At 39.4% G+C, this 27,185-nt stretch overlaps 1 protein-coding gene across 6 annotated transcripts in view; it reads left to right on the top strand.

Annotated features, from left to right (window-relative positions):
* Dse (dermatan sulfate epimerase) overlaps nucleotides 1-26,525 on the top strand; it is a 78,686-nt gene extending 52,161 nt beyond the window's left edge. For 4 of the 6 annotated variants that reach the window (NM_001108933.1, XM_008772900.4, XM_039098904.2 and 1 more), the window contains 4 exons: nucleotides 9,291-9,544; nucleotides 12,202-12,441; nucleotides 15,711-15,918; nucleotides 24,002-26,525. In NM_001108933.1, the coding sequence (NP_001102403.1) occupies nucleotides 9,291-9,544; nucleotides 12,202-12,441; nucleotides 15,711-15,918; nucleotides 24,002-25,760 (2,461 nt within the window). In that variant the 3' untranslated portion in view covers nucleotides 25,761-26,525. Of the gene's footprint in view, nucleotides 1-1,414; nucleotides 4,055-9,290; nucleotides 9,545-12,201; nucleotides 12,442-15,710; nucleotides 15,919-24,001 lie in introns of all 6 variants that reach the window. The other 2 variants (XM_039098905.2, XM_017601702.3) reach the window with 2 other exon arrangements.
* Nucleotides 26,526-27,185: the final 660 nt, after the last annotated feature.

Raw genomic sequence — 27,185 nt, 5'->3', positions numbered from 1 at the left:
TGAGTCAGAAGAGCCAGCTTGGACTTTTTTCTCAAGAGCTCTGTGAGGCCATTGAAGGGTTTAACAGAACAGCAGCATGGTCAGATATGTGTGCATGTGACCTTTTCACTGTAAAATAAAAGAACACCAAATTAACAATGTGTATGGCAGCTATAATACAAATAAAGAACTGGGAATCTCAGTCACAACCCATCCATCAGAGAGAGAGAGAGAGAGAGAGAGAGAGAGAGAGGGAGAGAGAGAGAGAGAGAGAGAGAGAGAGAGAGAAACAGAGACAGAGACAGACAGAGAGAGAGACAGAGAGACAGAGAGGCAGACGAAAAGACAGACACACACACACAGAGATTGGCAGTCATCTACCCAATTCAGGAGGGGTGAAGTCTAGACATTATACCAGAGTCTTGCTTTGCTTTGGGACATGAGATGTCTCACTGTTTTCCAGTTATATCTTGAACTTATGAAGTGATGCTGCTGCCTTAGCCACTAAGTACTACAATTGCAGGTGCCTGCCACCACATCCGACTTTAGTCTGCTCTTTCTCTCAAGTGTGTATGTGTGTTGGGGGGACATGCTGGGGACATAACCTTAGGTTTTGGAGAGAAGCCTTCTACCCCAGAGCTACACTCAGCCCAGTCTTCGCTCATTATAAACCAAGCATCCACCCGCAGTTTGCTCTGTGCCCCTTTCTTTTCTTTCTACTTCGTGGAAGAACTCGGACTCTCTGTCCTGCCTATCTCCTCACAATCTGGATGTTGCTGGTTATAAACCCATGGTGGTTCAGTGAGTACTGCCACTAGATGCTGGAGCTTGATCGATTCGGTTCTGATCTTGCAGATGCATGGGCTATCTTTAATTCTGAAACTAAAATGGCTAGTGCTTTCTCAGGTGGTAACTTGTGTTTTTAGGGTCTCTGCTTACTTACAGGAGCAGATGGCAGAAGTTGTACCAGGGTTAGGTTTTTGTAAGTTCATCCAGATAAAAGCCTAGTGTAGGAAAGAGTTTTAACTGAGAGTTGCCAGTTGTTTCTGGGCCTCAGTCAGGAGAGACCACATCACTGAGCTTACAATACTTGAAGCTGTTGGATATGCTAAACTTTAGTGTTGCAGACCCTAGAGACATCGCTACTTCATATTTGCTAGTGTGTATATTCCAATTATTTGTGTGTGTGTTGGGGGGTGTTTCTGCATACATACATATAGTTGTCTCCAGGAGAAATTATGAAATGAGGAAATAGGCCTTTAAATACAATATGTATAGTTTCTGTGGATGATGAAAAATGTTTAGAAGGGAAGTTCAAAGGTCAGATTTAATTAGAGTGGTTCTGTAGTAATCTCTAGTGAGTAACAGTTGGAAGAATGAGAAGAAGCGTCAGGCACGGAAACCACATGGGCACCCTTGGATTCTTTTTCTGCAGCTGATGGAAAAGACGACATCATGTCATCTCCACCTACGGGGAGTGTGGAGTTGAGGACGTCTATCGCATGGATTCTTGATGAACTACAGGTAGTGATCTGATATTGAGGCATTGTAGTGAGTGCATGTTAGTACGTTCAAGATTCTCCAGCTGTGAATATACTATTACAATGAAAAATCCAGAGAAAGGGACTGAGGAAAATACATAAAACCCACGCGTATAGCTAAGACTGTATATTAACTCCAGTTCTGTATAAAGCGTTTTGTGATGGTTGTTGTCTGTTTTTTTCATTTCTAAAAACTGAACCCAGAGCCTTGTACTGATCAAATCTTTAAAAACTATGTGACGTTTATGAAGGGTTTTACTTTGGTTGATGACTGATGTGGAGAAGATTTTAAGTCTGGCTAAATCTAGTTTGACAACCTAGTTTGAGAGCATGCCACATGGTTAGAGAAGCCAAGAGAATGTGATTTCCTTTAACAAGGAGGTCAATTTTTATTCTTAGTGCTACTAGATCTAAATATCAGATATCTTAGATGTAAAACTTGGAAGATGTTTTTTAAATGTGCTTTGAAGATAGCTTACAAATTTGGTTCATAATTTCTTATCACTTTAAGTTTATTTTGTTTTGTCACAATATGAAATAGCATAGTCCAAAAATACTTTTTTATGATTCACAAGAGAAAATTCTTGCTAACCCTTTTCCTTAGGTGTTTTCAGTGATGGTATATGGATGGATGGATGGATGGATGGATGGATGGATGGATGGATGGATAGATGGGTAGGCAGGCAGGCAGACAGACAGACAGATGCACTTTTTGAAATTATGTACTAGGCCCTAAAATAAAATAAACATTATTGGAATAAGGTGCTGAAACAAATATCATTTCATTAATTTCATTATCTATTTTGTTTTTAAGCAAAAAAAAAAAAGGTTGGAAGCAGGGGATGTCCTCCTTGGATTTGGCACAAGGGACAAGTTATATCTTTCCTTAAGTTGGCTGGAGTCACCGTTCAGCACATTATCCTCTCGCTTTGAACATTCTGAACTTCTCTGGCTTCTTGGGATACTTTTATGACTTCATGGTGGGCCCTCAATTTGCCCCAGACCCTCTGCTGGAGCATCAGGGCAGCCTCAGCTTCCGCATCTTCCAAGGAAACTATGGTAGGAAACTCTGTGCCAGAAGGACATAGCTACTCACAGGATATCAGGTTTTCCTTAAAGACAGTGATCTTCAGACCTTTTGAAATATGACTCTGTAAAAAGCAAAATTTTCATCATAACACGACATCTGTCATCTATGTAATCTTTCATGAAGTATATGTATGCATATAGAAAGTGGCCCTTAAATTTAAATAATTGTGGCGGTTTGAATGAGAATGTCCCCCTAGGCTCGTATATCCAAATACAGAGTCTACAGAGACTTTCGAAGTTAGATGAAATACATTTACATTATGATATGACTACAGGCTTATGGAAGACAGGAAGTGGAATGTGGCCGGTTAAGTGAGAATGGCCCCATGGGGCTTATATGTTTGAATACTTGGTCCCCAGTTGGTGGGAATATTTTAGGAAGGATTAGGAGGTGTGGCCTTGCTGGAGAAGGTATGTCATTGGGAAAGGACTTTGAGGTTTAAAAGCCCATACCAGGCCCAATCTCTGCCTCCTGCATGCAGATCAGGATGTAAGTTCCCAGATACTGGTCCAGTGCCATGCCTGCCTGCCTGCCTGCCTGCCCTGCTTGCCTGCTGCCATATTCCTGTCATGAAGGTCATGGATTCACCCTCTGAAACTGTAAGCCAGCCCCACTTAAATGCTTTCTTCTATAAGTTGCTTTGGTCACAGGGGTCTCTTCACAACAATAGAAAAGTAACTGAGACAAGCATGTTTTTAATCTTGTTTCCATTTCACTCCTCTCTGTTTTTTATTAGGTTCCACTAAAATGTGCTGGTCATAGTGTAAATGCTTATGTAATAATCTGTACTTTGAAGATTGTGCTTAACATTTTGATAAATAGGTGATTTCCTCTTCAGAGAGTCTGGCTTGACTATCTCTCTCTGGTAAGGGGCTGCACCCCCTCTAAGTGGTCTCTTCATTCTGTAATTCTAGTGTTTAGAATGCTTCTTCCAAAAACATACCGAAAGCATCTTTTTTTATTAAGAAGAAGTACAAATCTGTGATTAATAAGCACATTTCAGGTTTCCAGCACTGAAGGAGTACATTTCAGAATATTATTTTCTATTGGCGCTCGGAATAAAATCAGCCACAGTCCATTCACTGTTTTTAAAAGATGCCTAGATTTTATGAAGTTTTGTATACCACTTTAGGAAACCATTAAAAAAATCATAGTGTAAAAGAAAAATTTTGATAAAGCCTTCTAAAGTAAGAGTGTCACACAACTATGCCATTTTCTAAGAGGGAGTCCTGAGTAGATAAGATTCTACTGCATCCTTGTACGGTAAAGCCTACTTTACTTTGACTCTAGCACTTGTGATTGTTTCCCACCTAGGAAAGGACTCTCAAAAGATTGTCTAGAATGGATTGGTCTGTGGATTATCTTGATTGCTTTAATTGAGCAGAGAAAACCCATTCCTTATGGGTGGCACCATTCCCTGGACTATGTTTGGGTCCTGGACTATGTAAGTGTGGAAAGGGAGTATGTACACATTGATTTCTCTTTGCTCTTGACTGTGCATATAATGTAGCTAGCTGCTTCAAGAACCTGCCTTGACTTCCCCACAATGATGGGCTATAACCTAGAAACATGTTAAATAAACCCTTTCTACCCTAAGTTGCTTTTTGTAGGGTATTTTTTTTATCACAACAAAAATATAACCAGTACAGTATTTTTCTAAAAAGGAAAAGATTTATCAATTTGACAACAAAATTATCGTCTCAGGTTGTCCTATGCTTTTTCTTTCCATGTTAATGGATCACATGTTAAAGCAAATACCAGGATAACCAAATGTTAGATAGCAACAGAAAGAAAGGATGGAGCAGGCTTTCGAGAGTTGCACCATTGGACTCTTCAAATGTTGTGTTGTTGCTACTGTAACTTAAGTACCTCAGAATAGATAGACCGCTGAAAACAACAGAAGAGGCCGGAAGTGTGAGCACAAAGTGTGTAAGGTGACTGCTCCCTTCTGTAGGCTGTGAGGGAGAAACCATCTCTTGCCATTCTCACTGTGTAAGGTGCTTATAGAAAATCCTAAGACAATAAATACGTCTTCTCTCACATTCTTACCCAGTTACGTCATCATGAAAACAATTCTCAACCTGTTTTAATTGTAGTATAGCTCATATTTTATGGGTATATTACAATTTTAATGTGTTTCATGTTGTATTTGCATATTTTAATAAAGCTAAAGTTGTCGACAACTGAACCGTTCTGTGTACTGTTTTTCAGTTTTATGCAACTTTTTGTTCTAAGGTTAACAGCTTTTTTTTAATTGCCTAATTTTTCATTATACACTTAGCCATTAATTACAAACCAGACATTTGGCCAGTCATGTAAGTCTTCTTGAAAGGTTTTTAGGTAAGATATTCTCTTTGTATATGTGACATATGCGTGTGTGTATGGGCGTGCGCGCAGGTGTACTTGTTTGCAGGTACACATAAAGAGGCCAGGGATTTCAGGTCTTTTCCTTCATAATTTACTACATTATTATTATTATTATTATTATTATTATTATTATTATTATTTTGAGCTAGGGTTTCTCATTGACTGTAGAGATTGCCATTTCAGGTAGACCAGCTGGCCAGTGAGCTCCAGGGATTTACTTCTCTGTCTCATCAGTGCTGAGGATGCAAGTGTGCGTTTGCTAGGCTTTCTCCATAGGGAGCTGGGGAGCCTACTTTAGATCCTCACACTTGCACTTTACCCACTGAGCCATCTTTGCCCCATCTCCAAAGCAAGATATTTTTAAGGTGTGTTCTTACTGGCTGACCCTGTATGAGCTTCTATAGCCATAGCCTTTGACTTACATTGGATCCCTTCAACACTGGCTCAGTGTCTTGTTTCTTTTCTCTCATGTTGTCTCTTGTTTTGGGTCCTAGTTTTCTTTGTTTTTGATACACATCCTAATGAGGAGCAGATTTTGAGATGTTGGATGAGAGAGAGAGAGAGAGAGAGAGAGAGAGAGAGAGAGAGTTTTGTTAAAGAAGTAATTTATCAGATTTGAAGCAGTGTAAACGTTATAGATTTCTGCTACTGTCTTCTGTACATAATTAATAATTTGGAAAGCATATAAAATTGCTATAATAAAATTTAATCTTATTAGTCTGTTAAATTTTAGAAAGATACATATGCCTTCTGTCTTTTTCTTGAACCCTGGGCTCACGCAGGCCAGGAAAGCCACCTGCCACTGAGCTCCAATGATAGTAATAAAGACTTTTAGGAAAAAACTTAAAGCAAAAGTAATTTACAAAGGAGGGTGCTGCTTTTATATTCTTACAAACCTTGTATTTATGCTTTTTTTCCTTTTTAATTCTCTTGGGTTTTTAAGACAGGTTTTTTCTGTATAGCCGTGGCTATCCTAGTACTTTCTTTGCAGACCAGGCTGGCCTAGAACTCAGAGATCCACCTTCCTCTGCCTCCTGAATGTCGGATTTAAAGGCGTGCCCCACCACTGCCCAGTGTGATATGTCTGCTTTCTGAGTGGTCATGCCTGGCCTCGCAGATGTGTGCTTGAAAAGTATTTCAGTAATCTGCCCACATATTTATGGGTATTCTTCCTGGTTTCTACACTAAAACTGTGCTAGTTCCATAAAAATCAGTGGCAGTATGAAGTCCACAGACTATGGCAATGAACTTTTAATTCCCTTTTATGCCCAGTTCTGTTGGTATAGGTTGCCCTTACACAGGCGTTTTTGTCCATGAGTACGGTATCATGCTGTCGTCATTTTGAGTGGCTGCTGTTCTTGGTTTTCAGTCTGAATTGCTTAGCTGTGCAATATGAAAATGAATCTGCTGTGTTCTTCCCAGTTTCATCAGGAGAGTGTTGTGTAATCGGAGCCAGTACTAACTGGCTGCTTTTTTGTAGCTGGCTACTGAAGTGTCACTGATCCTTATAATGACATTTATTATCCATTTGACAATGGCTGAAATGTGAGTCAGGAAGAAAGAGTCAATGTTTCTAACATCAACTGGAAAAATGTTGTAAAAACATTGCAATCGTTAGTGGGTGACAGTAGTAAATGATAAGGGAGAACTTTGAAATCTGGAAGAAGTCTGCATTCCTTCCAAAAAATCTTTAACTTTCCCTTAGTATAAAGAAAGCAAAGCGGGGATTGTGATGTGGCCTAGCTGTGCTTTGCAGGAGGGGCAATCAACTCCGCCTGAACACCCACATTCAGACAATAGACTTTGACTCACCCACAAGATTGGTGAATGGATATACATGTAAATATATTCCTAAAGTGAAAGAAAATTTATAATGTCTGCATGTTTTCCTAATGATTCCCCAGCTAGATTTTTCAATAAATTCCTTAACCACTGCTCAGTCACACTGAGCTTTTTCCTGCCTCATCTGTGGGCTGAGAGCAAACCTCCTGTTTTAAAACATGCATTTATTTTACTTATTTATATCCTCATCACTAACCTGCTTCCAGTCACTCCCTCCCACAAGAGCAAACCTCCTCTAGTTTCCATGACCGTAGAAGTAGCTGAGGTTGGACAAGACTGTATAGGGGAAGAAATTACATCAGTGGCTTTCAACTTTGCTAATGCTGTGACCTTTAATACAGTTCCTCATGCTATAGTGGCACCCAACCATAAAACTGTTCTTTTTTTGCAACTTCATAACTGTAATTTTGCTACTGTTATGAATCATAATATAAATATATGCAGGATATCTGATAGGGGAGATCTTAGTCTACAGATTGAGAACTGTTGATTTAAATAAACTTCTAGACATACAGCTATTAGAGGATAGCTTTGAAAAAGATAAATTGATAAATATTTATCTATTGGCATGTTTTGTTGAGTTGGAAACTGCTCAAAAGGAACAAACTGAATGTCCAAGACCTAGACAATTTAAAAGAAATTGCCATTGCAATTTTTTACAAAGTTCAGGAGTTGTGTCTTGTGTAATATTTGTAACAATAAAATCATCATTTACACAGGTGTGTAAGGACTTGACAGGTGATAGCAAGCTACTGATGTCAGGGCCATTGTGGCTAGATGTATGCATGGCTATTTAATAGATATATCATAACGTGGTACAATGACACCGAGCTGTCACCAGTCACTATGAGACACTAGAGAACTTGTGGCAATAGCATAGAACTCTGACAATAGCATAGTCTCATGTTTTGTTTCTAGGAGCAGAGAATTTGTTTACAAGCGGTGTAATGCCCACAAGCTGAATTGCTGCAGAAGGGCATCTTTTATCTATCATTTATCTCTCCATCTATCATCTATCACCTATCTATCATATCTATCCATCTATCATCTATTAATCATCTGTCACCTATCTATCATATCTGTCTATCTATGGTTTTTCAAAAAAGGGTTTCTCTGTCTAGCCCTGGATATTATGGAACCCTGTGGACCAGACTGGCTGCAAATTCACAGAAATCTGCCTGCTTCTGCCTCCTGAGTGTTGGGATTAAAGGTGTACGCCCAAGGCATCATTTTTTTTTAAAGATTTATTTATTTATATATATGAGTACACTGTAGCTGTCTTCAGATACACCAGAAGAGGGCATCGGATCTCTTTACAGATGGTTGTGAGCCACCATGTGGTTGCTGGGAATTGAACTCATGACCTCTGGAAGAGCAGTCGGGTGCTCTTAACCTCTGAGCCATATCTCCAGCCCCCCCCCCCAAGGCATCATTTTTTAATATGACCAAATGAGTAAGAAACTCATCAATCTTCGTCTTTTTAGTACCAGGACAGCTAACTGGAATAGTGAGATTATTATAAATGCAAAGAGATCCTGCCAGATTCCTGGTTTCATAACCACATCATCATCATTGCAAGCAGTATGACCTGGCTTTATAGTCAGTTTCTTCGTTCATTTTTTTTTTCTTTCTTTCCAAAACTATTTACTGAGAGTTATCTGTGCCACACACTATTCTGTGATTGCACACACACAGTAATCAGAAAAGCAAGGGGGATAGAACTTCATTTTGGAAGAGCATTGAAATTCTGCTAAGGTGACCAGGTAAGGCTTCACCCAGATCACTTCTCCTCATCACCTAGTCAGTTTCATCAGTGTTTGAGTCTCTCTTCCCTTCATGATTGACCTTGTACTTCTGTCTAGACTGTGGTGTTGTAGACTACCACACCTTCCTGCCAACCAGCTGATGTTCATATTAGAACTGATATCCAATGTTTGTTGAGCTCTTTTTCCACAGCAGCCTTAAGAACAGCACGTAGAAAGGAGGGGTGAGCACTGAGCTACTTTGCCATCACATGCTCTGTTTCTTATGCATCTGAATAGTTTCTTCTATCTGTCATCGAGAATGGAAAATCTAGCCAAGTCATGGTGTACACACCTTTAATCCAAGCATTCAGGAGGCAGGAGCAGGTGGATCTCTGAGTTCGAGGCTAGGCTGGTCTACAGAGCAAGTTCCAGGACAGTCAGGGCTAAACAGAGAAACCCTGTCTCAAAAAACCAAGAATGAATGAATGTATGGATAAATGAATGAATGGAAAATATAAAGTAAAAAGAAAAAAAAATCTCAGGAGTCTTGATGTAGCCAGAAGCCTGAGAGAGAGAGAGAGGGAGCTGTGCTAACTCTAGGCCTAACACGTATGTGTCCTTACATCTCTTGGATTGTGTCTTTGTACATTTGTATTCATTTGTATGCTTTGTAGAGTGCTCAAAGGAGTGAGGCTGCACTCATTCTGGGTTATTCTTCTGTTACAGGTTGGTGAAAGACGCACCTTGGGATGAAGTCCCACTTGCGCACTCCCTGGTAGGTTTCGCCACTGCGTATGACTTCTTATACAACTACCTGAGCAAGACGCAGCAGGAGACGTTCCTGGAAGTGATTGCCAATGCCTCGGGCTATATGTATGAAACTTCCTACAGGAGAGGATGGGGCTTCCAGTACTTGCACAACCACCAACCCACCAACTGCATGGCCTTACTCACTGGAAGTCTTGTTCTGATGAACCAAGGTGTGTGTATTACTCTATCACAGCCAGAGCATCACTTGAGCCACTGTCAGTCAGAGCTGCCCTGGGAGAAGCACAAGCATTTTTTCTCATGGTTCTTAGGTTCATGTTTATACTTGGATCCAAATTTAAACCCACAGATGAAGTTACATCCAGGGCATCTTTTAGGTAACTAAAGACATGTAACCTAAAATTTCAGCTAGCTATATTAGCCTGCAGGTTTCCTAAAGCTGGCTAATAACTGTCCCAGACCACAACCCTGTAGCACAGGATCAGTGATAATCACTCACTCTTCTGGATATTCTGACAGAGGAAGACGGTCAACCTAGGACAAAATGTTTCTTTAAAGCTTAGTAGGTTTTAAATTTGAAATGTATATTCCTAGTATGCAGGTGCGTGAACCACATACAACTGTCTCCCCTAAAACACATATACAAAATCTATCAGAACACCTGGTCTAGATCATTTGCATCAGAGTTGGAAGTAGTTTCTATGGTTTGGATACGTCACACGAATGCCCATGTTGTTCTTGTAACTCTAATTTGGTTACAACCTCCATGGAAATCTGGAACTGAAACTTTAGGCTCTAACATTATAATAAATCATTATAATATTAAATATATCATTGGAACTCGGGAATAAAGAACAACTAAGGCCTTGTTTTGCCTGTAAGCATTTTATTTGGCTGGAAATGTAGGTTAGTGGTAGGGTCTGTCTAGCATTAGAATATTAAATATATCATTGGAATATTAAATATACCCCTGGAATCTAGATATTAAATGTTAGAATATTGAATATATTATTGGAGCTTGGGAATCTAGAATAACTGAAGCCTTACATTGCCTATAAGCATCTTAAATGGTTGAGAATGTGGATTCATGGTAGGTCTGCCTAGCATGTGCAAGCCTTTGGGTTCAATTCCAAAAAGGAGGAATGGAGAGAAAGAAGGGGAAAAAGGTTAAAGAATTAATACTTTATAGATTATCCAGCAAGACCTTGCCACATCCAGCTTTCTCCCTGTCATGTCTGCCAGCCGTCACTTGTAATCAAGTCAGGAGAAAAGCTTCAGGAGACAGCTTGAATCTCATGCCGATGGTTTTTTCAGAATGCAGAGTATGTTGGTAGACACTGTCTAGAGTGATAGCTAATGAAGAACATAGAGTGCAAACCAGGTAGTGTGGTATCAGTGGGATGACAGCCAGGCTGTAGATGCCAGCCACACTGTACTCTGGCTAGAGATGGTAGGATACAGGAAGAAAAGTGACTATAGTTTTAAGCACTGATGAGATAGGTAAGGAGGATTGCTGGAAAGGCTGGAGCTGGGTCATAGCAAGAGCCTGATGACAATTACCACCTCTGCACAACAACATGTGAGGTAGGATGATCCTTAGGGCCTGAGCGGCATGGTGTATGCTGGGACCTGGGTCACTGCTGACCCTGCAAGCTAGCTCATTGCCTAGCAGTCCTGTGGTAGTGTAATCAGCAGAGGCCGGACACACATGCTTGTGGAGTAAGTAACAGTCTCTGCCATATTAGAAGGCAGTAAGTTCAACCTTTCCCTGTCACTGTGCAGCTAAAACGAGCCACCAAAAGAAGCAAGGCTTCAAACCTTTGATTCCGACTAGAGTTCTGTTCGTTTTGAATCATGAGTCTGGAATAAGCCAAGTCTTCTGTAGTTTGGGGACAATAAGGGATAACGCGCTTGTTGAAAGGATCAAGTAAGGTTCTGTTCAGTGCTGTATAGATTGTAACATGAGGAGTTACTGTCACCTAAGTGTGAGAGTTCTGGAACGCTCACATTGCTCCATCCAGGGATTTTGTGAACATAATCTTCAGTGGAAAAATTAAACAGTATGATCCTGTGACCGAATATCTGGATACAGTCATGCAGCTCGCCCTTGACAACCTCAGGTTTCTAGCTGATTTGTGTCACTATTCAATTTCTGCCTGATTATTCTGTCGAATCTGAACATGCAGAAGAATCAGAGTTGTCTCCTGTGATGGTACAGGCTGAGGAAAGTATCCCTAGCATTTATAGTATTTTTGTGGGTTATTATAAAAAAAAGTTAGAAGTTTGAACTTTCATTTTTTTTCTTTTTTTTTTTTTCCAGAACTGGGGACTGAACCCAGGGCTTTGCACTTGCTAGGCAAGTGCTCTACCACTGAGCCAAATCCCCAACCCCTGAACTTTCAAAAAAACAACCCCCACCCCAAAAACAAACAAACAAACAAACAAAACTCCAAAAAACACATATTCAAAAACTTTAGGAAATCATATACCAAATTTCCATGCAAGTTGTGATGCAGTGTGTGTGTGTGTGTGTGTGTGTGTGTGTGTGTGTGTGTGTGTGTGGTGACTTTAGCTTATTAAAAATTGAAATATTACTTGTCCTCACTAATGGGTTTATGTTTATTTAATTAGTAAATGATCTATTTGCTAGTAATACTTAACATTTTATAGAAAATACTTAATATTTGCTAACCTTAATATTTAATAGTAGATATTTTAATATGCACATGTTATTTATCATGTTGACAAGTAAAAGCATTTAAAATGTGTAATTTGTAATCATATAACCTGTTAGGGTTCTTTGTAGAGTTTTTGTGGCCATATTTTTAGTCACGTTCTGTTTCAGCCTTTAGTCATTTTCATCCTTCAGGGTACCTTCAGGAGGCCTACTTGTGGACCAAGCAAGTTCTAAGCATCATGGAGAAGTCTCTGGTCTTGCTGCGAGAGGTGACGGATGGCTCCCTCTATGAAGGAGTTGCGTATGGCAGCTACACCACTAGATCCCTGTTCCAGTACATGTTTCTTGTTCAGAGGCACTTTGACATCAACCACTTTGGCCATCCATGGCTCAAGCACCACTTTGCCTTTATGTATAGGACCGTCTTGCCAGGTACAGTAGAAAGGGAAAGCATGACATCATGTCTGACTGAATGTGAGCTAGGGGTGACAAAGCAATGAGCCTGGGGCGGGTGTGGGGCGACGTGTTGAGGCCAAAGTTTCTTTTCATCCAAGAAAAACTGAAGACATTAAAATTTTGGGAGCACAAATAAAGATTGGGAGTTTCAGTACTTTCTTTGGAACATAATGGATCAAATACCATTTCTCTCCTGCCACAGCACTTTCATGTGTATTTAAACTCGGTAGCCATTAACTCATTTTCATGACCTAAACAAGATACAAGCATTACTGATTGTACCTCACTTCTTTATCTGATATTTGTGCTTAAGGCTATTGTAGATTTTGATTTTAAGCTTTTTTATTCAAGCTGTACAGATTTGAAATAAATAGTTATATATATATATATATATATATATATATATATATATACACACACACACACATTTTGATTTTAAGGTTTAGTGTTTTCTTTGTTTTATTAAGCCAGTGTGTAGTTCATGGGTAGTATGCTAGCTAAACAAATATAAGATCCTGGTTTTAATGAATCCTCAACATCCTGTAAGGAAAAAAGTAATAAAACCACAAAGTACCACTATATATGTGATTAAATATTATATTGAAATATATGGTACAGATACAGAGAACAAAACAAAATGCTATGAAACTTTAGTCACAATATGTTAGCTCATTGTATATCTAAAAATGTGTATAATTATTTATAATTATTTGCTAACTTACTCATTTCTAAGACATCTTTATAATTCTCCTTATTTCTGAAGAAAGACTAACATCAGAAAATTTAGGAAGTAAATTTTCATCAGGGTAGATTTTCTTCCCTTGGGAAATACAGGTTTTCTTTTTTTTGTTTGTTTTTTGTTTTATAATTCTGATGGTTAATGTCCTAGTTTCTTTTCTGTTGCTATGATAAAATACACTGACAAAAAGCTACTTACAGAGGAAGAAAGTATTTTGGCTTAATTCCAGAGGGATCAAGTCCTTCATGGCAGAAAAGACATGGCAACAGGATGGGATGACTTGACAACAAGAGGGGGGAAGCTGACTGAACACATTGTGTCTGCATATAGGAACCAGAGAGAGAGAGAGAGAGAGAGAGAGAGAGAGAGAGAGCAAGAAACGGCCAGGCTATACAGTCTCAAGGCTTGTCCCCAGTATCACACTCTTCCAGCAAGACTCCACCTCCTAAAACTTCTGTAACTGCTCCAAAAGCGATACCAGCTAGGGCCTGAGTGTTTACCTATATGAGCCTATGCTGGGCACTTCACATTTAAATCCTAACAGTTTTGTCAGCTTGATACAATGTAAGGCAGTCTCAATGGAGGATTGTCTAGATTAGGATGATGTGTGGGCATGTTTGTGGGAGTTGTCCTGGTTAAATTATCTGCTCACAGTGGGTGACACCATTCCTACGAAGGGGCCTCTGGACTACATGAGTGGACTCATGGTAGCTGAGCAGTAGTGTACATGCATCAATTCGCTGCTCTCTGCTTCTGACTGTGGATTGGATGTGACATGCTGCTTTGGGTTCTTGCTGCCTTGAATTTTCCACAGCAATAGGCTATAACCAGAAACTGATCCTAATAGGCCCTTTCTCCAAAAGTTCCTTTTGTTCAACAGCAGGAAATAAAACTAAAGGCAATAATTCTAGAATACAATGAAGAATCCGGTATTGAAATCTTTTTGTTCTGTGTATATAGATAGACTAGACAGGCTATCCCCTTATTAGCTTAGTCATCCATAAATTAGTGCAGCAGCCAGGGATTCTCTCAGGCGCAATGCTTGTCATGCAGGTAGGAGAACCAAGTTTGAACTGAATTCTGAGAACCAGTGCAAAGCCAGACTCAGTAGCAGGATCTGTTACTTCAACACTCGAGTATCTGGGGAAATGGAAGTTAGAGACAGGATAGTGTTTGGAAAGTTGTGTGCTGCCTAGCTGCATCCACAGCAGTTAGCAGCGAGAGACCCATCTAAAACAAAGGGAAAGTGACCTGACATCTAAGATTACCCTCTACGTCCACATGAACATCATGTCATGGGCACATTTCCTTTTACACTCAGATGCACGTGCATGTTCACACACACAAAGATAAAAAGTGAAGCTGCATAGCAAATATCAATTTAAAGAGTCAGTTTAAACTCTGAGAACTCAAATGCTTACTTTTACACTGAAAGAAGAATCATAGTATGTAGTTCTTCTTGATAATCAAAGACTGTCTAGAGGAAAGGACTTCCAGGAGGTCCCAGTGTTTGTATTTTGAGCTGAGATCTAACAGTAAGCCTTCTCCTGGTCATTTCCTTAGCGAGAAAAGACAGTCAGGAGATATTTAAGGGGACCTCAGTTATTGTGCTTATTAATCCAACAAACTTGAGGAACACCTTTGCAAAGCCAGGCATTTTGTAATGGGCACTTTAAGATATAAAGAGGAATATGTCTCCCATTTTAAGAAACATAGTGTAAGTTTGGACATAACGTAATTTATAATTATTCAGCTATTAGAAATCAAATTACTAGCTATAAATACATTCATAGTAGCATTTTAGAAGAGATTCTGTTTTTATTTTATTCTTTCAGTTTATTCTCTTCTCTCCTCCTCCTCTTCTTCCTCTTCCTCCTCCTCCCTCCCTCCCCTCCTCCCTCCCCCCTCTCTCCAGTACAGTAATGATTATTCTTGCTTACAGAGGGTTTTCTTCCTTTCTGCTCTATGATATTTGAATTTGCTTTTGATGTTCTTCCCTAACTCCAGTAACGGTACCTGACTCTATGATTCTTGCATTTTTTGGTTCCTTTAATTCCTGCAGTATGTATTAACAGAAGTTCCCCTGGGAATTCAGTTCTTGTCTTCACCCTTATATGGAAATTAAGTTTTACTTTTTTGGAAGCCAAAATGAAGCACACTACATTCTTATCTCAGCCTAGAATGCAACTTGAGATGTGGAAAATCCTAGGGATCATTAACAGGTTCAGGATCACACCTGATGGTGTCTGTCCTAGATGCAAGCTTCATTATTTATAGTGTGGACATGTGTCCATGCTAACAGGTATGTCACATCTATTACCAACAACAGCTTTCAGGGCAATTATGGTAAATTGGTATGGCACAGTCACAAACATCACAGATTTATTTACTTTTACTTAAGATAAACTTTTGATTGTAATTTTAAAACAGGCATGACAATCATTGTTTAGACTTTATAGGAACATACAGTTTTAAATTCAATCTTTTCAAACTTTTTTTCCTACAGGGTTTCAAAGAACTGTGGCCATTGCAGACTCAAATTACAACTGGTTTTATGGTCCAGAAAGTCAATTAGTGTTCCTGGATAAATTTGTCATGCGTAATGGGAGTGGAAACTGGCTGGCTGACCAAATCAGAAAGAATCGTGTGGTGGAAGGTCCAGGTACACCGTCCAAAGGGCAACGCTGGTGTACTCTGCACACAGAATTTCTCTGGTATGACATTGTTGAGCTGGCTTCCCAATGAAATGGTATCCAGGTTCATGCTATGCATTGTTTTTGCACAAAACAAACAAACAAACAAATAAAACCCCCTCTCCATAGCACCTAAGTAGATACACCTTTAATTTAACTCTTAACAGTGTCTAAACCTCTGTTAGAAATGGTTCTTCATGTTAATGATCTAATTACTATTTGTATTTCTTATACTAGATATATCCTAAGCTTGGACTATTTCATAGATGAACCTGCTTTGCTTAGATTTTATATCGTTCATTTTTTACATCATAGAAGGAAAAGACTCACAGTTTTGGCTTGATTAATCTGATGATCACCCCCCCACCCCCGGAAAAAAAAGGAGTAAAACATTTTGTTTTGTCTAGGTAAATGGAGCATTTTAATCCTCTAAAGGCAAAGCTGTTCCCAGGTTTCACAGTTGTTCAATGTGTTCAGCGTATCTGAGAAGTTCGCTTTGATAGTAAAAAGACCATGTAATTCTTTTTGTTGTAATCTTTTAAGCCTAGAAAAAGCTTGGGTCTCATTTTTTTTAAGTGTCGCCAAGTATGTTGGCATCAAATAAATTAAAGTCAAAATGAGAGTTAATTGTTGAGTTTTGAAAACATATTGAATTCATTGTGTATGCGACCCCCAAATTAGCTTTTTCAGAATTTTCTTGACTTTATTTCCACACACCCTCCCCTTGGAGTTTAAACAAGGAGAAAAATATAGGAGTAACTGCTATCATTTAACTAGACTTGTAAAACTCCTTTCACAGAAGAATTTAAGGCATTACATGTAAGTATTCCTTTGCTCCTTTCAGAGGATATGCAGTAATTACACAAATGCATACTTATTTATGCATAAATAGGTAACAAATGTATGAGTTAGATTAATGCTACATCTGAAGTTTAAAATGTGCTTTTATGAGAATACTCAAACCTACCAAGAGCTGAGAAGATGGTCATTTAGCTTAATCTGGATTTGTTATGTTACCTTAATTAAGCAACCACTATACTAGTCTTCAGGACAAAGATTTCTGATGTTCTAACACGGAGACTCTAGAAGTGGAGAAAACCAAACATCAGGAAGACCAATTTAACTATGGCTAATTGGCTCACTAGGTAAGAGCTACTAATCAGTCTCCTCCTCTTCCTCATCATGAGACCTTTTCGAGGCAGTTGCCCATCAAAAATAATGATTTGTGTTCTTAACCACTGCAGGGTTGTGTATTAAATATCAAATTCTATTAATGAACATTGAGCATAAATAAAAATAGGCCAGTCTGCACCTGAAGCTGACCCTGAGCCACAGCCCTCTGTGCTTGGATCCCAGTGGGAGAGAACTAGTGTCCAAGGATTGCTAACACACCTGAGAGTGCAGATAAGACTCTCACTTCTGCTCTGAGGAACCTGCCAGGAGCCCTCAGGACTCAGGAGCTGAAGAGAAGTCTGGGACAGGATCCTTCCAGTTTCTGTGTGCCCCTGGAGCTGTCCCTGTGCCACAACTCTCTGTGCCTGGATCCCTCTGGGAGAGAGCTGGTCTCCCAGGAGTACTGACACATAGACTTATAGTTGGGTCAAACCACTGTCAAAGAGAGCAAGACCAGCTAAGACCAGAAATAACCAGATGGTGAGAGGCAAGTGCAAGAACATAAGCAACAGAAGATACCAACTCCACTTGGCATCTTCAGAACCCAGTCCTTCCATCACAGCAAGTCCAGGATGCCCCAACACACCGGAAAAGTAAGATTATGATTTAAAACCTCATCTCATGATGATATTAGAGGACTTTAAGAAGGGCAAGAATAACTCCCTTAAAGAAATACAGGACAACCCAGGTAAACAGGTAGAAGCCCTTAAAGAGGAAACAAAAAAATCCCTTAAAGAATTACAGGAAAACACAAACAAACAAGTGAAGGAATTGAACAAAACCATCCAGGATCTAAAAATGGAAATAGAAACAATAAAGAAATCACAAAGGGAGACAACCCTGGAGATAGAAAACCTAGAAAAGTGATCAGAAGTCATAGATACAAGCTTCACCAACAGAATACAAGAGATAGAAGAGAGAATATCAGGGGCAGAAGATACCACAGAAAACATTGACACAACACTCAAAGAAAATGCAAAATGCAAAAAGTTCCTAACCCAAAACATCCAGGAAATTAGGACATAATGAGAAGATCAAACCTAAGGACAATAGGTATAGAAGAGAGTGAAGATTCCCACCTTAAAGGGTCAGTGAATATCTTCAACAAAACTATAGAAGAAAACTTCCCTAACATAAAGAAAGAGATGCCCATAAGCATACAAGAAACCTACAGAACTCCAAATAGATTGGACCAGAAATGAAATTCCTCTTGTCCCATAATAGTCAAAACACTAAATGTACTAAACAAAGAAAGAGTATTAAAAGCAGTAAGAGACAAAGGTCAAGTAACATATTAAGGACAGACCTATCAGAATTACACCAGACTTCTCAACAGAGACTGTGAAAGCTAGAAGATTCTAGGCAGATGTCATACAAACCCTAAAAGAACACAAATGCCAGCCCAGGCTATATATCCAGCAAAACTCTCAATTACCATAGATGGAGAAACCAAGATATTCCATGACAAAACCAAATTTACACATTATCTTTCCACAAATCCAGCACTACAAAGGATGGAAAACTCCAACATAAGGAGGGAAGCTACGCCCTAAAAAAACCAAGAAAGTAATCTTTCAACCAACCCAAAAGAAGATAGCCACACAAACATAATTCCACCTCTAAAAACATTATAGTAAACAATAATCATTGACCTGTAACATCTCTCAATATCAATGGATTCAATTCCCCAACAAAAAGACATAGACTAACAGACTGGATATGTAAAGAGGACCCAGCATTTTGTTGCATACAGGAAATGCACCTCAGTGACAAACACAGACACTTCCTCAGAGCAAAAGGCTGGGTGAAAGTTTCCGAGCAAATGGTCCTAAGAGACAAGCTGGAGTAGCCATTCTAATATCAAATAAAATTGAATTTCAACCAAAAGTTATCAAAAAAGGTAAGGCAGGACACTTCATACTTGTCATACGAAGAATCCACCAAGATGAACTCTCAATTCTGAATGTCTATGCTCCAAATGCAAGGGTAACCACATTTATAAAAGAAACTTTACTGGGGCTGGGGATTTAGCTCAGTGGTAGAGCGCTTACCTAGGAAGCGCAAGGCCCTGGGTTTGGTCCCCAGCTCCGAAAAAAAGAACCAAAAAAAAAAAAAAAAAAAAAAGAAACTTTACTAAAACTCAAAGCATACATTACACCTCACACAACAATAGTGGGAGACTTCAATACTCCACTCTTCATCAATGAACATTTCATGGCAACAGAAACTAAACAGGGACACAGTGAAACTAACAGAAGTTATGAACCAAATGGATTTAACAGATATCTATAGAACATTTTATCCTAAGACAAGAGAACATGCCTTCTTCTCAGCATGGTACCTCATGGTACCTTCTCCAAAATTGTCCATATAATCAGTCACAAAACAGACCTCAGCAGACACAAGAAGATAGAAATAATCCCATGCATCCTACACGATGTCCATGGACTAAGACTGTTCTTCAATAATAACAAAAACAACAGGAAGCCCACATACACATGGAAGCTGAACAATGCTCTACTCAATCATAACTTGGTCAAGGAAGAAATAAAGACTTTTTATAATTTAATGATAACGAAGGCACAACATATCCAAACTTATGGGACACAGTGAAAGCAGTGCTAAGAGGAAAACTCAAAGCTCTGAGTGCCTCCTCAAAGAAACTGAAGAGAACACACATTAGCAGCTTGACAGCACACCTGAAAGCTCTGGGGAAAAAAAAGCAAATATACCCAAGAGGAGTAGACAGCAGGAAATAATCAATCTGAGGGCTGAAATCAAGGAGAAACAAAAAGAACTATACAAAGAATCAACAAAACCAGGAGTTGGTGCTTTGAGAAAATCAACAAGATAAACCTTTAGCCAGACTAACCAGAATGCATAGAAACAGTATCCAAATTAACAAGAGAAACTGAGGAAATCCAAAAAACCATCAGATCCTACTATAAAAGCCTATACTCAACAAAACTGGAAAATCTGGAGGTACCAGCGTTAACTCAGGATCAGATAAACTATCTAAACAGTCTTATAACTCCTAAAGAAATAGAAGCAGTCATTAAAAGTCTTCCAACCAAAAACAAAACAAAACAAAACAGTATCAGATGGATTTAGTGCAGAATTCTTTCAGACCTTCATAGAAGACCTAATACCAATAGTCTCCAAACTTCCACACAATAGAAATAGAAGGAACACTACCCGAGTTGTTCTATGAAGCTACAATTACATTTCTACCTAAAACACACAAAGACCCAACAAAGAAAGAGAACTTCAGACTAATTTCCCTTATGAATATTGATGTCAAAATACTCAATAATATTCTCACAAACCAAATCCAAGAACACATCAAAATGATCATCATGAGCAAAAGGCTTCTTCCCAGGGATATAAGAATGATTCAATATATGGAAATCCATAAATGTAATCCACTATGTAAACAAACTAAAGAAAAACCCATGATCATCTCATTAGATGCTGAGAAAGTATTTAACAAATTCAATACCCCTTCATGATAAAAGTCTTAGAAAGATCAGGAATTCAAGGGGCGTAGCATAGTAAAAGCAATATACAGGAAACCAGTAGCCACCATCAAGGTAAATGGAGAGAAACTTGAAACTAAATTCAAGGACTAGACAAGGCTGCCCACTTTCTCCCTACCTATTCATTATAGTAGTTGAAGTCCTAGCCAGAATAATTAGAAAACTAAAAGGTCAAAGGGATACAAATTGGAAGAGAAGCCAAAATATTGCTGTTTGCAGATGATATGATAATATACTTAAGTGACCTCAAAAATTCCACCAGAGAACTCCTACAACTGATAAATAACTTTAGCAAAGTGGCTAGATATAAAATTAACTCAAACAAATCAGTAGCCTTCCTCCACTCAAAAGATAAACAGACTGAGAAAGAAATTAGAGAAATGACACCCTTCACTTTAGTTACAAATACTATACAATACCATGGTGTGACTCTAACCAAGCAAGTGAAAGATCTGTATGACAAGAACTTCAAGTCTCTGAAGAAAGAAATTGAAGAAGCTCTCAAAAAATAGAAAGACCTCCCATGCTCATGGATTGGCAGGATTAATAATAGTAAAAATGGCCATTTTACCAAAAGCAATCACCATCAAAATTCCAACTCAATTCTTCACAGAGTTAGAAAGAACCATTTGCAAATTCATTTGGAATAACCAAAAAAAAAAAAAAAAAAAAAAAAAGCCCAGGAGAGCGAAAAACTATCCTCAACAATAAAAGAACTTCTAGGGGATTTATCATCCCTGACCTCAAGTTGTATTACGAAGCAATAGTGATAAAAAACTGTATGATATTGGTACAGAGACAGGCAGGTAGATCAATGAAATAGACTTGAAGACCTAGAAATGAACCCACAGACCTATGGCCACTTGATCTTTGATAAAGGAGCTAAAACCATCCAGTGTAAAAAAAAAAAAAAAAAAGACAGTATTTTCAAGAAATGGTGCTGGTTCAAGTAGAGGTCAGCATGTAGAAGAATGCAAATCAACCCATTCTTATTGCCATGTATAAAGATCAAGTCTTAGTGGATCTTGGACTTCCACATAAAACCAGATACACTGAAACTAATAGAAGAAAAAGTGGCAAAGAGCCTCGAACACATGGGCACTGGGAAAAATTTCCTGAACAGAACACCAATGGCTTATGGTCTAAGATCAAGAATTGACAAATGGAACCTCATAAAATTGCAAAGCTTCTGCAAGACAGAGGACACTGTCATTAGTACAAAACAGCAACCAACAAATTGGGAAAAGATCTTTACCAATCCTACATCTGATAGAGGGCTAATATCCGATATATACAAAGAACTCAAGAAGTTAGACTCCAGAGAACCAAATAACCCTATTAAAAATGGGGTAAAAAGCTAAACAAATAATTGTCAAGTGAGGAATATCAAATGGCTGAGAAGTACCTAAAGAAATGTTCAGCATCCTTAGTCATCAAGGAAATGCAAATCAAAACAACCCTGAGATTCTACCTCACACCAGTGAAATGGCTAAGATCAAAAATTCAGGTGACAGTAGATGCTGGCAAGAATGTGGAGAAAAAGAAACATTTCTCCATTGTTGGTGGGATTGCAAACTGGTACAACCACTCTGGAAATCAGTCTGGTGGTTCCTCAGAAAATGGGACATAGTAGTACCTGACGACCCAGCTATACCACTCCTGAACATACACCCAAATGATGCTCTAATATATAACAAGGACACATGCTCCACTATGTTCATAGCAGCCTTATTTATAATAGCCAGAAGCTGGAAGGAACCCAGATGTCCTGCAACAGAGGAATTGATACAGAAAATTTGGTACATCTACACAATGGAATATTACTCAGCTATCAAAAACAACGATTTCATGAAATTCTTAGGGAAATGGATAGAACTAGAAAATATCCTGAGTGAGGTAACCCAATCACTAAAGAACATTCATGGGATGCACTCACTGATAAGTGGATATTAGCTCAAAATATCGGAATACTGAAGATACAATTCACAAACCACATTAAGCTCAAGAAGAAGGAAGACCAAAGTGTGGATGCTCCAGACTTTTCTTAGAAGGGGGAACAAAATTCTCACAGGAGGAAATATGGAGACAAAGTGTGGAGCAGAGACTGAAAGGCCATCCAGAGACTGCCCGACATGGGTAGGTATCCCACATACAGACACCAATCCCAGACAATATTGTGGATGCCAAGAAGTGCATGCTGACAGGAGCCTCATACAACTGTCTACTGAGAGGCTCTGCCAGAGCTTTACAAATACAGAGGCAGATGCTTGCAGCCAACCATTTAACTGAGAACAGGGGAATGGAGGAGTTAGAGATATGAGTGGAGTAGTTGTAGGGGTTTGCAACCCCATAAGAAGAATACAATATCAACCAACCAGTCTCCCAAAGCTCCCAGGGACTAAACCATCATCCTAAGAGAACACAGGGATGGACCTATGGCTCCATCCACATATGTAGCAGAGGATGGCCTTGTTGGGCATCAGTGGGAGGAGAGGTCCTTGGTCCTCTCAGGGTTCAATGCCCCAGTGTAGGGGAATATTTGAGCAGGGAGGTGGGAGAGAATGGGTGGGTGGGTGGGTGAGGGGGAGTGCCCTCACAGAAGCCGGGTAGCAGATTTCTGGAGGAGAAACTGGGAAATGGGATAACATTTAAAATGTAAATAAAAAATGCAATTAAAAAAATGAAGGCAAATGCTACCAAGGCTGCTAACCTTTAAAAAATAAATAAAAATAAGCTATTTCTGATCACAAGTTAAAACAAACCAAAACCTTTTTTTCTGTCCTCTGCAGTAGCCTCAAGTTTTAAATTTGCTAATGTTTGTTTCTTGCTATTTGATCCATTTATATTTTTTGGTATGCTATTCACTGTATATTGTGTCTCCTCTTTGAAGTTCTACCATGTTTTATAATTTTAGAGGGAAAACATCTGACAGAGGAACAGATTCCAGACTGATCATCAGCTCCTGTAGAACAACTCTTTGGTGCAGGTCCAGCTGGATGTTCAGATCCAGTGCCTAACATGGGATTCTCTAGAATAGGAACCTGTTGACCAGAATTAGTTTGAAATGTTTAAATCTATGAGCCCCAGCAGTTTGGATGGAAACTCTGAAATTGCCTAGTAGAATATCCAAGTAGAGGTTAGTGGCAGGTTAGTGGTTAGTTTCCCTCTCCAGCCCATTAACAAGGGTTACAGTGTGTTTTCATGAAGTCCCCAGTGCCCCACCTGGCATATGTTTATCTGACAGTGTTTTGTGACGTGTCCCTGATATTCTGCCCTGCCCCAGGTAGCATCTGTAGATTGTGTTTGCAACCATATTAGAATGTCGTTTTATAGTTCTTGTGACTTTTTGCATCCATCAGAAAACTGTTTAATTTTTAAAAATCTATTTCCTTCAGGTATGATGCCAGCTTGAAGTCGGTTCCACCTCTGGATTTTGGCACCCCGACATTGCATTATTTTGAAGACTGGGGTGTTGTGACTTATGGAAGTGCACTACCTGCAGAAATCAACAGATCATTCCTTTCCTTCAAGTCAGGAAAGCTTGGGGGGCGTGCAATATATGACATTGTCCACAGAAATAAATATAAAGAATGGATCAAAGGGTGGAGAAATTTTAATGCAGGACATGAGCATCCTGACCAAAACTCTTTCACTTTTGCCCCCAACGGTGTGCCATTCATTACCGAGGCCCTCTATGGGCCGAAGTACACCTTCTTTAACAATGTACTAATGTTTTCTCCAGCTGTGTCAAAGAGTTGCTTTTCTCCCTGGGAGGGTCAGGTCACAGAAGATTGCTCATCAAAATGGTCAAAATACAAGCATGACCTGGCAGCCAGCTGTCAGGGGAGAGTAATTGCAGCAGAGGAAAAGGATGGGGTTGTTTTTATCCGAGGAGAAGGTGTAGGAGCGTATAACCCCATGCTCAACCTGAAGAACATTCATCGGAATCTCATCCTCCTCCACCCACAACTTCTCCTCCTTGTAGACCAGATACACCTGGGAGAGGAGAGTCCCCTGGAGACAGCAGCTAGTTTCTTCCACAATGTGGATGTCCCCTTTGAGGAGACAGTAGTAGATGGGGTCCACGGAGCTTTCATCCGGCAGCGAGATGGTCTCTATAAAATGTACTGGATGGATGATACTGGTTATAGCGAGAAAGCAACCTTTGCCTCAGTGACGTATCCTCGGGGCTATCCTTACAATGGAACAAATTATGTGAATGTCACCATGCATCTTCGAAGTCCCATCACCAGGGCAGCTTACCTCTTCATAGGGCCATCTGTGGATGTCCAGAGCTTCAGCATCCACGGTGACCCTCAGCGGCTGGATGTGTTCGTAGCTACCAGCGAACATGCCTACGCAACTTACCTGTGGACAGGTGAGAACACGGGGCAGTCTGCCTTTGCACAGGTCATTGCGGATCATCAGAAAATCCTGTTTGACCAGAGTTCAGCCATCAAAAGCACCACTGTCCCGGAAGTGAAAGATTACGCTGCTATTGTGGAACGGAATCTGCAGCATTTTAAGCCCGTGTTCCAGCTGCTTGAGAAGCAGATCCTGTCTCGCGTCCAGAACACAGCTAGCTTTCGGAAGACTGCTGAGCGCCTACTGAGGTTTTCGGATAAGAGACAGACAGAGGAGGCCATTGACAGGATCTTTGCTATATCCCAGCAACAGCGGCAGCAGCGAGGCAAGTCAAAGAAAAGCCGAAGGACCGGCAAGCATTACAAGTTTGTGGATGCCGTCCCTGATATTTTTGCACAGATTGAAGTCAATGAGAAGAAGATTCGACAGAAAGCTCAGATTTTAGCACAGAAAGAACAGCCTATAGATGAAGATGAAGAAATGAAAGACCTTTTGGATTTTGCTGATGTCACGTATGAGAAGCATAGAAACGGGGGCTCCATGAAAGATGGCTTTGGACAGGCGCGGATGGTGACAAGTCACAACAGAGCACCTTCACTGTCGGCCTCGTACACCAGACTCTTCTTGATTCTGAACATTGCCATCTTCTTTGTCATGTTGGCTATGCAACTGACTTATTTCCAGAGGGCTCAGAGCCTCCATGGCCAAAGGTGTCTTTATGCAGTTCTCCTAATAGATAGCTGTGTCTTATTGTGGTTGTATTCCTCCTGTTCTCAATCTCAGTGCTAACACCAAAGCCTTTCATGATTGTGAAATATATAGGAGCATTTCATTATCATCCTAATTTGTTATGATTTCTCCCCTAGGTTTATTTAGGCAAATTCAAGGGAAGATGTTTTCACACCCAGAGAACTCTGAACTAGATACACAAAGCATGTACCTAAGGTATAAAAATAGCTTTGGCTGACCCCTCGTGCTTCTTTCTGGGAATGTTTGGCTTGACTGACTGACCGGTTGCTATTAGAAGAGACAAAAATGCCTGTTTTTTTGACATATTTCTGTTAATATTAAGAAAAAATGAATTGGACTTTATTATCATTAATTTAATTGTTAGGAGCTTCCAGATTCTGTATTATTGAACATATGGAGACACATAATTCCAAGCAACACAGACTGTTAAAATATAATGGGAACCGATATCTAGGACCTGGGAAATCACACAGTAAAATGGTAGCAGAAGATCATAAAGGAACTAAAATTTTTTTAGCAGGAAACAGATACAAATGAACATCTTTTTGATGATGTTGGTCAACGCAGGGATGTGATTTGTGGCTTTTTGATAAATAATACAATAACAAATAATTTTGTATTCTCTTTCCCTTTTATGTAAAATGTTTATAGACCCAACAGCTAAAGTTTTCAAAATAAACTATTTTATATCTTGAAATTCAATACCAAAGAACATAGAACTCAAGTTTTGGTGTGATTCTCATGTTTTTACCTAGAAAGTTTTCTTCAAGTTTATTTTGCTAAATAAACCATTCATAATTATGATCTCTCCTGCTCTGGGTGTGTTTCTTCTGTGTTCCATTGAATTCAAAGTGCATTGACAGTTTCCAGAATCTTCCACGAGAGGTCTTCATTTGACTATGCATTCATTAAACTTACTTGATTTTTGAAAAACACAATTTCATGTTTTTACATGAAAAACATCATTTTATATTTTTCTTGTCTAAGCATATTTCAAACAGTTAACACAGAAACCACAATCCGGTTGCCTAAGTAAAACAATGTTTCTGTAATTAGGTGCAATCGCGTCCTCAGGGGCTAACAGCAGCGGATAATATTGGAAATGCAGCCCATGGTTTCTGCTTGAGCAGAAGAAAATGTTACACTTGGACTGAAAGCATAAGTCATCTTACATATAGTGTAGTTGAGGCTGATAAATCTCTCACTTGAAAATGGAAAATGTATTGAGCACCCATTTTTGGAATAAGGACATGCCCACTGAGCTCTGCATAATAGCAGACTTAATAATAATAGTAAAACATAATAGTCAAACTTAAGTTTGACTTGGGGCAGTGCCACGAATCTTATGCTCGAAGCCTAGAAGCTGACTTCTGAGCAAGTAGTTTGTCCCTCACAGGGGCTGTCTCTGGGGAGGATGTCATTACACACTGCTTAAAGAATGATGTTTTCCAAAGAATAATGCTT

This window comes from Rattus norvegicus, chromosome 20 (genome assembly GCF_036323735.1).
Source record: "Rattus norvegicus strain BN/NHsdMcwi chromosome 20, GRCr8, whole genome shotgun sequence".
Taxonomy (NCBI): Eukaryota; Metazoa; Chordata; class Mammalia; order Rodentia; family Muridae; genus Rattus; species Rattus norvegicus.
This window is presented reverse-complemented; position numbering and strand designations above follow the sequence as displayed.